This window comes from Taudactylus pleione, unplaced genomic scaffold, assembly GCF_031769625.1.
Source record: "Taudactylus pleione unplaced genomic scaffold, aTauple2 ptg000143l, whole genome shotgun sequence".
Classification (NCBI taxonomy): Eukaryota; Metazoa; Chordata; class Amphibia; order Anura; family Myobatrachidae; genus Taudactylus; species Taudactylus pleione.
In genome coordinates this window covers 161018-177919 of record NW_028284545.1, presented here as the reverse complement: position 1 = coordinate 177919, position 16902 = coordinate 161018, and the positions used below count along the sequence as shown (strand labels likewise).

The 16902-nt window shown below is 46.6% G+C and overlaps 1 protein-coding gene across 1 annotated transcript; it reads right to left on the bottom strand.

Annotated features, from left to right (window-relative positions):
• Positions 1-308: 308 nt before the first annotated feature.
• On the bottom strand, positions 309-16855 carry TADA2B (transcriptional adaptor 2B). Its single transcript, XM_088473876.1, has 2 exons — positions 16492-16855; positions 309-5460 (listed from the first exon to the last, which is right to left on the bottom strand). The coding sequence occupies exons 1-2, from the start codon at positions 16759-16761 to the stop codon at positions 4468-4470; spliced, it is 1263 nt and encodes a 420-aa protein (XP_088330002.1). The 5' UTR covers positions 16762-16855; the 3' UTR covers positions 309-4467.
• Between the last annotated feature and the right edge of the window lie 47 nt (positions 16856-16902).

The following is a 16902-nucleotide window of genomic DNA, read 5'->3' as shown; positions in this document are numbered from 1 at the left end:
GAAAATTCAACAGTCAAAAAATTCACGACTTGCCAATTCTGACCATTTTCAGGTTGGGAACGGGGAATCGAGACTGTTTAACATGTTGAATTCCCTGATTCTCCGACAGAACAGGGAATTGGGGAAATCCATCTAAGATCTATAGGCACCAAAACATTTAGGGGTCTATTTACTAAGCAGTGTTAGGAGACACAGTGAAAAGTGATAAGGTGCCAGCCAATCAGCTCCTAACTGTCATTTTTCAAACACAGCCTGTGAGATGACAGTTGGGAGCTGATTGGCTGGTACCGTATCAGTTTTCACTCTGTCTCCTAGCACTGCTTAGTAACTAGACCCCTTAATTTAATCTAGTTCACAATGTTCTAATAAAATAAAAAGCCCTACTTATTATGGGGGCAGTATTCCTTCAAGCCAGTGGGTTGGGTTATAAACAGACAGCAGTGGTGCCCCGTAAAGTCACCAGCCACATAAATGGACAGCCGGCCTATTTGAAAGCCAGCGATTCGACTTTTGAGGCCATCCATCAGGTGCTGGACTGCTGGCGCCTTCGTGGACATGACAAATGGAGAAACGCCACAACCCTGGCAATTAGGATGGATATTTTGGTGGCCAGAACTGAATAATCACATTCCTAGGAAGATTTATCAAATGAAGTCCAGAAAAAAAACAAATCCAAGCGACACAGGGTTGGGCATAGATTGTGGACTAAAAACAACATCTATGGTAATGTCCAATGTCTGGGTAAAGCCAGCCTTTGACCAAAAAGCAAGAACAGCGTGCCCACACATGGAGAGCTTTGGCCGATTAGATAGACCCTTTGACTGTGTGTACACACTCCAAAGATATTGCAGCCTAATAGTATAGACAACTGGTGACACCAATCTCCGCTTGCCTAGGGGTCACCATTCAATCTGGAAGAACATGCGCCAATGGAAACCCCTGAAACATGATTGTAGAGCCTGGCACATCCACTGCCTGGGGACCATTTCCCTGCATCATAAATCACATTTAACCCCAGGCACTTAATAAGCCATATGCAACTAGGTTATCTAAAAAAATAAAATAATGTATTTAAGCGTTAGTGAAACGTAATCTCTTTCATGGGGGGTAAATTCAATTTAACAGACGTTGGATAGCGCCGGAAGTTGGTCCCGGAGCTATTCAATTAAGCTTGCTGTTAGGGTAACTAAAGGAGAAGTCAGACTGAAGTGCTGGCCGCGAGGCTGTTTTCCGGCCGGCATTTAAGTTGGAGAATACTGGTTCTCGCGACTTAACCTGGGTGTTGAGTCACAAGTTTAATCAGAGAATGCCCGTTCTTGTAATTGTTGGACTAAACAGCTGAATAAAACAGCCCTGGGACCTACTTCCCGGCGCTATTCAACTCCAGCTGAACTGAATCGGCTCCCTGGGCTGATGTTATTATCAAGATTTTTCTCTGAAGAATTGTATATGAAAAAATAAATAAATATATAAAGACAAATATGCACACAGCGTACATTCTTTAGCATTTCTTGGAGGGTAAAGCTGGCGCTAAGGATTACTCGCCCCAGGGCACCGAGTCATTGTGACCATAAAGCAGTCTCTGTCTTACTTCACCGTTTAGTCCATTTCCTATTGTTGTGTTTGTACTCTCTATATTGAAGTGATTGTGTTGTCAATGTTATTGTTTTTCTGTACGGTGCTACAGACAGACGTTTACAGTGCTCTAAGCGGGATTCAAACAATTAGAGAATCTGATTGGTTGCCATGGAAAACCCTCTTCCCTTTATACAATGTGTCTCCTAGTTACAGACATGAGCTAATTATCCAGGTAGCAGTGACAACACAGACACACAGCTAGAAAACATAATCCTGGCACCACAATAGCAGGACTACATGAGTGGCGACACCTCACCAATATTACACAATTAGACAATGCTAAGCTACAGTATCAGCCAACATACGGCCACCATATGCATAAACCTGACGGGGTAAACGAAAACACGTGGGGGTCACGCCTTGCAAAGTCCTGGCCGCTTTATAGATCAGTCTCATTGTATGCATGTGACCGATTACCTGCCAGAGATAAAATAAAGTAAACAGCAGATTGCTATAGAAGCTCACAGTGCCGGGACAGGAGCTAAGGGCAGGGACGGTAAGGAAGGCAGCGATTGCTTTATGATGGTCCTTGCATACTGCCTGTGTCCTGCTTTACCACGGGAATTAGGGCCTGATTAGCATATTACTGACCCCAGACTCCGCCTCTGTGCTGCCCAGTGATAGGCTGCAAGACATGCAATTAGCACTACGATGGGTATAATATAATTGCTCTCTTGTGATAAAATCATTATGATTATGTAAGGAGTATTTCTGCTTCAAAATAAAGAAATCCTCCTGATAGCCGTTTATTCCTGTACAACACAGGTCTTAGGTGGAGATTTTATTTTTTCTCAATAATTAGCTGAAAAGGAATATTTTTTGTTGCTGGTTTCTTAAAGATTTGTTTATTTTGTATTTTCTTTAGTGTCAATGCATTAAAAAAAATTCCAAAGTACTAGCAGAGAATAGAAATAGAGAAGGCTTTATGGTGATCAAATGAAAATGTGGAAGGAACCAGGACCACAGACTTTACAGGGTAACTTTACTAATATTTCTATAAAAAAAAAAAAAAAGGAGGGGGGGAGTGGAGGTATTAGCCAATCAGCTTCTAGCTATCATTTGGCTAGTACAGTCTAGGAAATGATAGCTAGATTCTAATTGGCTGCTCTAGGGCACACCTCAGTTTTTCAGTTTTAGCAAATCTTCCTCTCAGACTTCACCACAAAGGAGGGAACCTGTGGCAACAATAAAGCCCATACACGCTACAATTATCGGGGCGATCCGCCCGATATCCATGGATCACCCCGATATTTGTAGCGTGTGCGCGGGCGACCGAGTATTAAATATTGCTCGGTCGGGCATGCCGATTGTCCAGCATGCCAGTCCGATGCGATATTTTCAAGTTAAACTGTCGGCTGCATCGGGCAGTGAATGCCCAGCCGTGGCCAACACAGACATTTCCTGTGTTCCTTCCCATGGAAGGAACAGGGAAAGGTCTCCTCCCCCAGGGGTGGAGCGCAGATGTCGGGCGAATACACTGAGAAATCTCACAACGCCGGTACCAAATCTCACAGTGTATGCCGCGGACATCTGCGGCTGCCAGATAAAATGTCTGTCGGTCTGACAGGCATTTTATCTGCAGCTTAAGGAGAACTAACCTAAGCAGATAATGACTTCATACAGCTGGAGTCAACAACTTGTGGCTCTCCGGCAGTTGTGGGACTGCAAGTACGCTTGTCATAGGTTGGTTCTTGTAGTTCCACAAATGCAGGCTGCCTCCGATTTACAGAATTCCCTGGAACCTGAGTAATAGGCTGGAACGAGAGAGATACTTAATGACCGCTATTGCTTGGTGCAGGTGATAATTGGCCAATCGCATTCACAGAAATCCATGGGATCTGATTCGGTTGGCCACAGGCCAGTTCTGTCACCCGTATCTGTGGCCAAACCAGAAAACGATCCTGCCACAAGCGCCCGTGTCACAAATATCTTGAACTCTGGAGACATTCGTTACAGTCATTAACTTTTTTCTAGAAGCCCAATAAACATTTTAGCTCCAGATCAGTAATTTTATAGCTGCAGCACAAATCTTACATCCTGCAATACTCCTTAATGCCTTTTGTAATAGACATGAGGGGGCTTATTATGTAATAAGGTGCAATCAGCAGCCACTGCGGGAACTCCTACGAGCTGTTCCAGATTTTAAGAGGCAATCATTTTAAAGCCAAAACCAAGCTGGTTCTGGCTTTAAAATGATTGCCGCTTTAAAAATAGGAGAAGACTCGCAGGAGTCCCCTCAGCAGCTGCAAGTCGCTCCCTATTACATAAGCCCCAAGGTTTGGAACCTATGACCAGCCGAAATGCCACAGGAGATGGGATACGGGAATGGGCTGCAGGGACAATAAGATGCATTTTAGTTTCATTGCCGCCAGTCATAGTTTACCATCTAACGGAAATCTACCGATCACCATGCCATCATTTAATGCCAAAACTTGCCCAATCTACAGGACAGTTCTCCACAAGGGGGGTCAGAATACACCGGAAAATGACTAAAAAGTTCCCACTTCAGCCAGGTTTTGGCATGTAGAATATGAAATTCCTCTTACTTAGTCTTACGCCTATGTTACAATAACAATCCATTGCAAAGTTCGGTACCTCCTTTTTAGAAAGAGTGAAAGTATACTGCACACCACTACGTCACTGTAATGCACTAACAGGAAAACAATATCACCATACTAATAGAATATACCTATATTCAAATAAAGAAAATAAAAACCTGGCAAATATAGTAAGATTTCACTCAGGAGAGTCCTTATTTGTACAAGTCTTATTTATATTATATATATTTATATATATCTGTTTTAAAAAATAATAATAATATATAAACTATCATGAGGCGTCTCTGGATATCCAGCCACTTTCCGTTAGGAAATTTAAAATCCTTTTCTTTAGGACTTTATCTAAGTAACTGGGCAGCCGGCTCTTGGATGGAATCCCCTGCCTCTTTTGGAGGTGGTCCTTAATGATAATAGTTTTGACTGTCAAGTAACGAGTGGGGCTTAAGTTCAAGGAACTGCATAGCACCTTCTCTCTGTCCGAAAGCAGCTCAAAGCCAGAGAGGTTTTCAATGGCAGCAAATTCTCCCTCCTTACCGTCCTCTCTGCCCCTCTTTGAGCTGGCAGTGTTTTTGTTCTCTTTCCTCTTTTCCCGCTTATGTCGGGCAGCTTCGTACTCGGCAGACTCCTCCAGCTTGGTGATGCCATTCCTGCGGTACCTCTGTAGCTCTCGGAGCTTCGCCCTCAGCATTCGTTCCTTGTGCATGTTCTCGAAGAAGTCCTCTATTTCTTTACTGGACATGAACTGGAAGAGTGGCCTCAATTTTAGCGGCAGTTCCTTCTCCTCCTTGGAGATTTTTCTTTTTACTGGTTTCTCCTTCTCCTTTTTATCTTTACCCAAAAACGCCGGTACCAAGTTGTAATCCCGTGCGATGTTCTTCCTCCGCTGTCGCTCTTTCAGTTTCCGGACGTACATGTCCACGCAGGATTCCTTTAGTTCTACTTCGACGTCATCGTCGTCATAATTCACCGACAGGCCGCTGATTAGAGTCTCGGCATTCTGGTCGTACTCTATCTCATAGTCATCGCGAAGGGGCATGTAGCCTAGCTGCTGCTGTTCTTGCACAGTGATGTCTAAGGGGGGTAATGGTGTGGTCAGGCTGGGGGACAGGGGACCTCCCGTGGGACAAGTATGATCAGTTACCCTGTTGGGAATACTATCAGGAATACATGCTTTGCCCAGGTTTCCATGAATATACATGCTGACATAGTGTTCCATAACTTCCTGGGGGGTCCGGGAAGCTCCCACGTGAGCAGCCATATCCTCCTGAGAGAAAGCATAGAATAAAATGACTTAGTAAGCTAGTAAAAGAAGAAAATACAATATATACATAGACACGTTTCATCTGGGAGATGTGTACGTCAGTCATTGACCGGAACAAGGCTCAAGTGTTTGGTTTCTTTTTTAAATGTCTTACTTATCAATAACTTACTAGAGCCAAGGCGGCAGTTAGAAGGCCAGTGTTGTCCATGACCTGGATAAAAGATGTAAGTTTATACGTCTTAGCTTTTTTATATTTAAAGGGACAGGGTTAGAGAGACCTAATCAGAACCTCACAGGGCCTAATTCAGAGATGTACACAAACATAGCATTCCCGCTAGGCTGTTTTAGCGGGGCGCGGCGCCCTGCCCTCTTTCTGGAAGGCAAAAAGCATCCTGCCCTCCAGAAGGAGGGCAAAAAGCGCCCTGCCCTAACAGCCTGTGGGAACTGTCTTCACCCGCGGGTCGCAGTGTCCCGCAGGTGAAGAAATGTGCGGTGACCCGGTCACCGCCGGAGAAGACACGCCGGGCGCATGCGCCCGGCATCTATTCTCCTTGTCTGCAGGGCTTGGGGGCTGCCCGGCGTGTCCGTAAGTGCCGGGCACGCCCTCAAGAGTGACGAAAAGGGGACGCGTCTTATAGTCACGCCCCCTTTTTGTTGACCACGCCCCCTTCTATGTCGCGCGTGCGCCTTCGGCGCGCCCACGAACGTGCCCTCTCTAGCCGGAGCTAGAGTGAACACTACAAACAAAGGTTTTCAAGCATTTCCAATGGTGCGAGACAGGCACATGAGCAGATGCCGCACTGAGCATGTGCAGATCTTGTTCTGTGATATTTTGCTCTCAGAGACCTGGATGTTGCAGCCTGACTGACAGGTGGAGGGCCCTTTTTCTGGGAATGCTGAAGCCAGTGGCTGCACCCTTGGACGTAGCGTCACTGGCTTTAGCAGCGTGAATTACCCGGTCATCCTGAGGGTTACTCAGATGACCGATGCTGGAACTTTGGATGCAGCAGCAGATCAGAGAAGCCGGCAGGAGACGTCGTTTTACTTAAGCCGCTTCCTGCGGTATTAGCATATGATCACACAGAGGCTGTGTACAAAGACGCAGCAGCTGTGCGAGTAGTCGACATCTCTGAATCAGACCACAGTTTCCAATGTTAGTATTGATCAGAACGATCTGGCAGTTGTATAGTTACAGCACTAGGCCCTGTTGTTATGACAGCGCTAGGCCCTGATAGTTGTATAGTTACAGCCTTATGTTCTAGTCACGCCCCCAGCTCAGCAATATGTGGAACCCCGTCCACATAAAATGTAAGAGGGGTTTTCTAGTTGGACAACATCGTACCGGTTTCAGTAAGAAAAAGACTTTTAAAAAGGCACTCATGTCTGATAAATGGTTGAAACTTTTACCAAATGTCAGCAACAACCCATGCAATCCACACATGCAAAATAATCAAAACATAGGATGTCCATAAATTAAGTAGTGTGTAATAATGTGAAATTACACAGGGAAAAAAAGTATTGAACACATGAAGAAAAGGAGGTGCAAAAAGGCATGGAAAGCCAAGACACCAGATGAAATCTATCAGTAATTAGAAAGCAATCCTGCCCCTTGTCAGTGCAAATTAATATAAGCTGGTTCAGTCCCAACTGATTGCCTATAAAAAGGTGTCATTACCAAGGTGTCACACAAGAAACATCTCATGATGGGTAAAAGCAAAGAGCTCTCTCAAGACCTTTGCAACCTTATTGTTGCAAAACATACTGATGGCATTGGTTACAGAAGGATTTGTAAACTTCTGAATGATCCAGTGAGCACTGCTGGCGGCGGAATCCTGACACCAGTTAGAATCTCACCACCGGCATCCCAACAGTAAGTACTGGGGTAGATGAGAGGTTTAGGGTTAGGATTAGGCAGGGAGGGCTAGGGTTAGGAGGCAGGGAGGGCTAGGGTTAGGCTGCCGGGAGGGGGGGGGTGTTTGAGGTTAGGTTTAGGCACTAGGATAGAAGTTAGGTTTAGGCTGCAGGGAGGGAGGGTTAGGGGGGGGGGGGGGTTGGTGATATACTTACCTCCATCTGTTGGGATTGTCACCCAGTCAGATGCCGGCGTCGGGATTCCAGCCCCCGGAATCCCGAGCACTGGTATCCCGTACCCAACCTGTACAGGGGATTGTGTATACTAGACATGATGTTATGTGATCCTTCTGTGCAGGAATTGAATTTGCCCCCTTTCATTTTCATACTATCCTAGACCTGACCATGTCCTGAATTGCTACATATCCCTCCATGACAGATCACTTTCCATCAGGCCATAATATAAGATATTGCAAAAGAATTAGGCCATCAGCTGAGCTCTGGAAAAACAGAATAGAATTCTGTAGTAGAGTAGGCAAACAATGGAACTGTACATTTGCAAGCAAACTTACTTGTATCAGTCTAAACACTAAAGTCCAAAAATAAACTGAATCCTTAATGTGTAGATACAAAGACAGAAGGGAAAACTTCGTACACAACATTTAAATCATACACAAACTTTTAGGGACACTCCTGACTAATCTGTAGGATGGAGAAGAGATGGGCACAATAATTATATGAAGAGTCTGTCCTATTCCAATCAGTATCAGAATCTGTGCAATTTACAGACAGACTGCTTAAAAAAACAAAACTCATTTGATATGACTCATTGAATTCTCATTAAGATACACAGTTATAGTATTCCACTGCAGAGAACAGACCAAGGTCATATACTGTAAATTTATAGGCGTAAGAAAGAAAGCAAATGTCATCACAGAAAGCTATATACATACACACATACACACTGCTGACCCCTAAAGTCAGTGAAAGCCTTAGGGGTATATTTACTAAAGTGCGGGTTTTTAGAAGTGGAGATGTTGCTCATAGCAACCAGATTCTACGTCAATCATTTATCTAGCACATTCTAGAAGCAGGGAAGTTTCTATAATGGATGCAGTGCACACGGGCACCTGGATCCCAGAGGTGCCCACACTGCACACCCTGCACCCATACTTTCTGCTCCAAAGTCCCAAGTCGGGTGTCGCAGTCCTGCATAAAACGCCTGGAAAATGGCCGTCGCGGTCATTTTGTCAACGATTTGCGCATGTGCAGTGGGGAAAACGCTGGGGAAACGGCGGCCGTGCCATTTTCCCGGTGACCTGCGCAGTAGACTCTGGGCACAGACTAGTGTCCAGAGTATACGGCAGCGGTCATTATGCTGCCGGCCGCCGAGGAGAGAGGAGGGGGCTCCCGCATGGGGAATTCACACAGGGCCCCTCCTCTCTTAATACGCCCCAGCCTAGAAGATAATAACTAGAATCTGATTGGTTGCTACAGGCAACATCTCCTCTTCTAAAAACCCGCACTTTAGTAAATATACCACTTAGTGGCTATTTTGGCTCATCTGCACAAGCCCAGACTGCGCCAATCACAGGCAAGCTACACCACTTGTCCATGTCTGGTCTTTGCCTAATGAATAGTTTTCTTATGAATGGAGGAGTCTATTCAAGGCAAAAAGACGACACTAATGGGTGATACTAATAGGCGTTATCACAGGTGGCTCTACTAAGAAACTCAAGGGATGAACTCATTGGCACTCTATAGGCCACTGCTGAAACCGCTCACTTAAAAAAGCCTTTGTGGGGTCATGGACTCCAATAAATTGTCCCCTCCAGGTATCTACTGCATAAACTTAGCATCATCACCAGAAGCTTTTATCTGGCTAAACAAAGAGCATCACAGGACAAAACCCCAACCTGGACCATACACAGCTTCACACACCTTCAATAAAACAGGATGCAGAACCTGGTGTATGCTCCAGACACAGGGGGTGACGCTAAGTCGGATGTAGTTACAGTGTTTATGTTTTTTGGCATAGAGTAAGAGGCCGCTGATTGGCTGAGAACCGCATGGCTGTCAATCAGCGGCCGCTTACTCAAGCGCAGCCTCTGATTGGCTGGCGGCCCGGCAAGTGATGGAAACCACCTGGTTTCCGTCATTTACCAGGGTAGAGATATATCCGCGCAAATAATTTTTTTATTTGGACAGAACTACACAAGGAGGTAGAGGAGTATTGGATTTTTTTATTTTTATTTTAGGAAAACCATGGGAATTCTACTGGAAAAGTGGGCCGCTCAACTGGCAGAAGGTAAGTATGTGTGAGTGTGTTTTGTATGTAATAAAACTGTACTTTCAACGGTGTTTGTGTATTGTATGATTTTTTTTTTACAGTGGGGGTAAGGCTGCCGCCTGCTGGCACTTGTAGTTCCACAAGTGCCAAAGGGCAGGCATGCTGGCACAGTAGTCACACTGTAGAAAACAATAGTAACCATCTTTTATTCACACTATTACCACTGCACACACCAGCCAGGGGTGCAGGGAAGAGCCCCAGGCTTCAGTCTAAGGACTCGGGAGACTCCTTTATTGGGGGGGTCCCCACCTCCCCTGAGATCACCTACTTGGCTGACTAGCTTGGTGTGTTTATGCTTTGGCCGGGGTAACCCGGTGAAAGGGTCCCTTGGCTGGGGTATTACACCCCGGCTAGGTTTGAGTCCAGTGCTAGTTTTAAAAACAGGGGGAAACTAACGCCAGTTTTTTACCCTATTTTTAAAACCAGGACTGGCTCACAAAGCCCAGTGCTGGTTCATCAAATACGGGTGAGCCGTACACGTCCCCCGTCTTTTTAGAACCTGGACTGTCTCAGAAGCCATGGGCTGGTAATTACTTTAGGAGGACGGGGGGGGGGGGGGGGAACAACACTTTCTTTTTTTTGTTTTAAATTACCCCTTTATTTTTAGAATTACAGCTAGAAACGCTGCTCAGGAAGGGGTGTATTTCAAACTTCTATTTTTGAACCGTGTTTGCTTTTATTACACCCGTGATTATAATCACGATTCTTGGTAAATTCCTGTGTTGTATTCCTTTCTATGGAAAGTACTGCCTTGTTCTGACGATGGTGTGTTCATTTCTACTTGTATTTACGGGTGTATTTTAACTTCGGAATCAACCGTGATCACCTCTAAAAGGCAGAAAATACATTGGTTTCTTCCTTCATAAATGCCTGGGTTTGAAAAAAAGGCAAATTACTCCCATGATTGCAATCTCGGAGCTTAGTATTTTATAATACAGGAGCTCAACAGTGATGGCAAAATGTACCTTCCTTCTTTGTACATTGAGGACCTCTCTCTCTAATGCAGTGATTTTCAACCTTTTTCAACTCGAGGCACACTACACAAGATTTTAAAATTGCCAAAGCACACTATCCGGCGATGCGGTGTGCGCGGACTATGAAAAAACACACTACGTTGGTTTCCACAGGAACAAAAACACACTACATTGGCCCCCACAAGAATAAAACAATCCCATTGGCTGGCCTCCACAGAAAAAAAACCCCCACATTGCTCTCCACAAAAAACAAACAAAAAAAACAACCATACCACATTGCGCCCCACAGCAATAAAACAACCATACCACATTGCGCCCCACAGCAATAAAACAACCATACCACATTGCGCCCCACAGCAATAAAACAACCATACCACATTGCGCCCCACAGCAATAAAACAACCATACCACATTGCGCCCCACAGCAATAAAACAACCATACCACATTGCGCCCCACAGCAATAAAACAACCATACCACATTGCTCCCCACAGAAAACAACTGCCACATTGCTCCCCACAGAAAAAGAAACCCATGGCTGGCCCCACAGAAACAAAAAAACACATTGTTTCCCACTAAATAGGCAAATATATGGCTGGATAACATATGGCTGGTCCTCACTAAAAAAAAAAAAAAAAATGACATGACTGGCCCCCACTAAAAAATAAACTATGGCTGGTACCCACTAAGAAGAAAAAAATATGTCTGGTGCCCACCGACACAAACAAAACCCACATTTCTTCCCCCCTTGTCACTCACACTGCAGCAGGATCGCGTGCGGTCGGGCTTCCAGGCAGGCTGCTGGGCGGGAGATAAAGAGAGAGTGCGGGCTGGCTGATTGGCGCCGAGCGGAAGGTAAAGAGAGAGCGCAGGGCGTTGGCTGGCGGTGCGGGCTGGAGTGCAGTGGACAACGCGGCGTGAGTGACCTGTGATGTCACGCCGCCGCGTCTTTGCAGGTCACTGCCCGGGCGCGCCTGAGTCTCCCAGAGGAGCTCAGCGGCCCGGGATGCTGAAGTACGGTAAAATGTGCCCGGTGGCTCTGACAGCCCCGCGGCACACTTCACAACTGGCCACGGCACACTAGTGTGCTGCGGCACACCGGTTGAAAACCACTGCTCTAATGCCTCTTAGCCACCTGTAAAAGGTACACTTATTCCCTCTTTATAGAATGGTTTGTATAAATCTCTCTAATGGAGGGTACACACGGTCAGATTTTCTGGAAGATATGAACGATAACGATTGTAAAAATGACGAACGATGCGCGTGCCGCATGTCAGATGACGATATCTGAAATCGACTGTTTGCAGTCAGAGTTGAACAATATCATTCATTTAAATACTGTCAGAAATCATTCATCGTTCATGAAATAGTTGGTAAAATCGTTCATCGTTGATCTAGCAAGTCTGACCGTGTGTATGCACCATTAGGCACTAACTGGGCGCAGAACTTGCACCCACATTCTCTGCCCTGGAGGGGAGAAGGGAGGTCACATCTCTACTGGGGGGTGTAACATTAGGTATATTTGGACAGTTAATTTCATATACAACACCTTGGATAATTATTCTGTAAGAGATGTAGCTACAGCCAGGAACCCAGAGCAATCAATTAGGAGTGAACTGAGTTATGTGGGTCACAATCGCATGCGCAATTTAATATCAAGTCTGCCATTACTTAACATGGCAAATCAGGTTTTGTGTGCGCACCTCCATAATCATTTATCACCAATTTATAAACAGTAAAAATCAACCATTGGACATCTTTTAAACAGCCTCCAATACATTGCGTATGGCCACTATCAGTCTCCTACACTGCCCCACTGTCTTCTTTGTCACTTTCAGGATGATCTCCCCACTTTTAAATGCACTTCACCCAGGTAGCACACTGTAGAAATACAATATAGCATGTCCATTTACCATTGAATGAGGCAATAATCGGAGTCGCACTTGAGGAAAACAAGCCACGGGGTGCGCGCCGCGCCTCTGCACTATGAAAATCGTTATTGATTGATTTGCACCCCTTATTTACATAAACGTGTTTCAAAGTGTGAAGATCCATTTTCACCTCCTCAATTCCAACCACTCTAGGGTAGTAAATCTTAGACGCAGATAAGACCATAATGGGGAGATTTGGGGACACTGATCTAATCTTCAGTACAATACCCACAAATGGTTAAGCTACCGGACAAAGGTTAAAAAAAAACAACCCATTTATTTGTAGCCAATCCATGACATCTGTCTTAGGCTCAGGTGACCCAGGACATTGGAGAGAGGTGGGAAAATAACGGGATGCATTTATGAGACCGGCGGCCGCGATGCCACAGGTCTCAATCCTGACGCTGAAAGACCGACACAGGACTTAAGATAGGCGTCAAAATACAGACGCCTATCTTAATCCCGACGCCGGAACACAGAAGGACGCCAGCCCAAACAACATAAGTCCGGGGTACCCTTAGTGTTAGCCGCTGTGGGTTTAGATAGCATATTTCAAATGCAGGGCGGAAGCTAATCATGAGGTCATGGGTCAGTTCCGAAGGATTTTTTTTTATTTTTTTTAATATCTATGATGAACCCATTTAGTCTTGTCACCTTATTAGAGGAATTTGCTCAGTCTCCAAAAAGTCATCAATTTTACAGGGGGGGGCGTCTGAGGCCCTGGCATCATTGACCAATAGTCTAGTCTAAGTGAGAAGATAAGATCATTATATACCCCAAGGTTTAAAGACTAATCATGTATAAATATTTACACACACACACACACACACACACACCCCCCCCCCCTTTCCTACCCTACTTGCATATCACAACCACAAAACAACCAACAAGAACTAGGTAGAAGTTTTATGCCACACATCCACTACCCGACCCATAGAAGACAGTACGAATACGACATCGCAATCGTACCGTCGTTCCCCATGCCCTGCAATACCTTCACTGAACGACCAGTCGATCAGTGTCGGCACCCTCTATCATCCCCATCATCTGTCGTTATTGGCAGATTGACCAGCATGTTCGGGCGATGACCGATGTTGGAAATGACCAGTGGGAGCGCGCATCTCTGGTCGTTTCTGACATTTGCATGCCCGATTAATGAGCGATTGAATGATAACGTTAAAGTTCAATCAGGTAGTGGATATCCGCCTTTAGACCCATAACAAACCCCACAGGGCGGCGAGTGAAATATGCCTGGAGCTAGGGGAAGAACAGCTCATTTTCAGCAATTTGCAGATATTTTTAAATACTGGAAAAGGGCCACAGAGCAGCACCCAATAGAGCCTCCATTCATATTTGATCTGCGGAACATCAAAGAAGTGGTCCGTGTGCTGATTATCAGTATGGGCTGAACTAGCAACGTTATGACATTTTAGTTACTTATTTCTCTGGTGCTAAATCACTGCCTGAAATGTGGCAGCATTCTGTGTGGGTTTAGGAATAAACAGGCACAGGGCTCTAATCACTTTTTAGGACAGTGCGACTAGGTCCCTGTTGGGGGGAGCTCTATGGTGGAGGCATTCTGTGTGGGTTTAGGAATAAACAGGCGCAGGGCGCTAATCACATTTTAGGACAGCACGACTAGGACCCTGTTGGGGGGAGCTCTATGGTGGCAGCATTCTGTGTGGGTTTAGGAATAAACAGGCTCAGGGCGCTAATCACATTTTAGGACAGAGCAACTAGGTCCCCGTTGGGGGGAGCTCTATGGAGGTCGTCTGAACAAGCGCCACATAAGGAATATGGGAGGAGGCTCCTAATAAAAGCATCAGGACATTTTATTTGGCAAAGACCCATATTGCTTTTGCCCCTTATCTGTCCAGGTAAGACGACTCACCTGCCTGCGACAGAGTGTATTAATCTACCAGAGCCATTACTGGAATCCTTTGCAGATGGCTCCCATTTGTGTAATGACAACCCATATACTCAACATGAGTCCAGAATGTTTTTTGTGATTTTTCTTCTTTTGGTTAAAAAGGCACTTAAAGGTTTTACCCACAAAATTCTTAATATTCAATCCATCCTGGGTAGGAAACAGTCACTTACAGGTTTTGTAGTACCACAGCCATGGAGAGTCCCATAAAGACCACGCCAGCATTGCACAGAGTGGCTCTGCAACACTCTGCCATATTTGATTCCAAAATGCCACCGATTCACATCACTGTGCCAGCACAACAGTCTTGAACACCAGTCTCCTAACGTTAGCTTGCCCTAATCAATCAATTAGCAGTCATTAAATTGCAGCTATGGTTTTGAAATAAAACAACCACAGCTCCACAGTTTAAGGGATGGACGATCGATATGTCGTGCGATTGGACATGTCGGCAACATCGTCTAGTGTGTACTCTCAATATCACTGACGATGCACACTCCCGAGCATTGCCAGCGACAACGCCCACCGGACCTGCATGCAGGGCCGCATGACCCCTGCTCTTGCGCCGTCGCTCCCAGCATTGGCAAGTGTGTATTCCGGACGCATCGCTAACGAGGTTGGTACACTACTTAAGATCCAGCCATGCATGCAGCCGGACAAATTCCAATTGGGCGACAGGCGTGTGTGGTCAGAAGAGCTAGATGCCTTGATGCTCTATTAATGTATTTGTGTACACATCAAAAGCAGTCAATGGCCGCCTACATCGCAGTGCTTTGTGGTAGCTGGTCGGGAGATATACGATGCAGATTTGGCTGCAAATCTGACCATGATCAGTAAACTGGCCACACTAATTGTACTCCATAGGATCTGACTGGTCAATACGAGTGGACGGATCTTTACGATTTGTCAGTCATGACCCATGTACACAGCAAATTATTCCACCAATTAGACAGTAGAAATGTAAACATTGTGTGAAATATGTTTGTTAGATATACTTGTATATTCTTAAAAAGGTGGTCTGCACCCTGCAACAATCATTCAGGACGGATTTGAAAGTAGACTATTAATATGATTATTGACAACTATCACAATGCAGTTGTATCAGGCAGAATGGAAATGTGCCCACATATGTTGGTTAATTGGCCACCAACTTATTCAAAGGCGTCCAACTAAATGTCTCCTACAGAAAGCTTCTGCTAGTATAGTTTGTCTGATTCCCATTAACTCCAGAACACCCATGTTGAGAATCCTCTCCATTGGCTGCCTATGCGCACGGTGGCCATCCCCCTGCAGCGGCCCACCTATGCGCCCGGTGGGCATCCCCCTGCAGCGGCCCGCCATGCCCCCGGGAGGCAATCCCCTGCAGCGGCCCGCCATGCCCCCGGGAGGCAATCCCCTGCAGCGGCCCGCCATGCCCCCGGGAGGCAATCCCCTGCAGCGGCCCGCCATGCCCCCGGGAGGCAATCCCCTGCAGCGGCCCGCCATGCCCCCGGGAGGCAATCCCCTGCAGCGGCCCGCCATGCCCCCGGGAGGCAATCCCCTGCAGCGGCCCGCCATGCCCCCGGGAGGCAATCCCCTGCAGCGGCCCGCTATGCCCCCGGTAGGGAATCCCCTGCAGTGGCCGGCAATGCGCCAGGTGGGAATCCCTCCTCCCATGGTGTCCAATGGAGACATGACACCACCATGGAAAGGGAAAGAGGGGTACAGGGGAGGGGATCAGAGAGTGTGTCCCAACACTAACATCCCCTTTACAAAACTTTAAACATATAACAGTCACAGTTTCCGTATCAGCTTTTCACATTAAGTTTCACTCTACACTACCATGACTACTGCCCTCCCCTGCCAGGGTACATCATGCAATGCTCATTCAATGTAATACACAGGTGTACTCTGTGTCCCGCTTTTTATCCCTGTTTCATGTGTGATGTGCATTACACCCAGCCTGCTGGCTGCCCTAGTGGGGATCAGCTGGAGGCAGCTGGGACCCCCCTCTGGATCTTACCCAGTTCCCGAAGCCAAACTGCTCGATGGCATCCAGCAGCAGCTGCTCTTCCCTGCTCGTCCATCCTCCCTCCGCCTCCGGTCCCCATAGGGTGAAGCGGCCGCCGTCCACCAGCTGGTAGCCGTGCCACCGCCGGTGGTTGCCGATCTCCGCGCCGGCCGAGAAGCAGTCGGTGCAGAGCTCGATGTCCTGACACTCGGTGCAGCGGAGGCGGAGGCCGGTAACGTCGGCCAGGCAGTAGACGCAGTACTTCTTGCCCAGGTCCGCCATCTTGGCTGCGACGAGCTGTTGTTGGGACCCGTACCACGAAGCCCCGCCCAGCGCTTCCGTCACTGACAATGCGCATGCGCCGGGGCTGCTCCGGCTTCTCATGGGCTCCGGCCGGCCGATTCGACTCCAATTGGACGTTGA

Coding starts and splice junctions, on each gene's coding strand:
- TADA2B (XM_088473876.1), bottom strand. CDS start 16,761: ATGGCGGACCTGGGCAAGAAGTACTGCGTCTACTGCCTGGCCGACGTT. Junction 5,461..16,491: donor AGTTTGGCTTCGGGAACTGG/GTAAGATCCAGA, acceptor GCTTTCTCTCAG/GAGGATATGGCTGCTCACGT.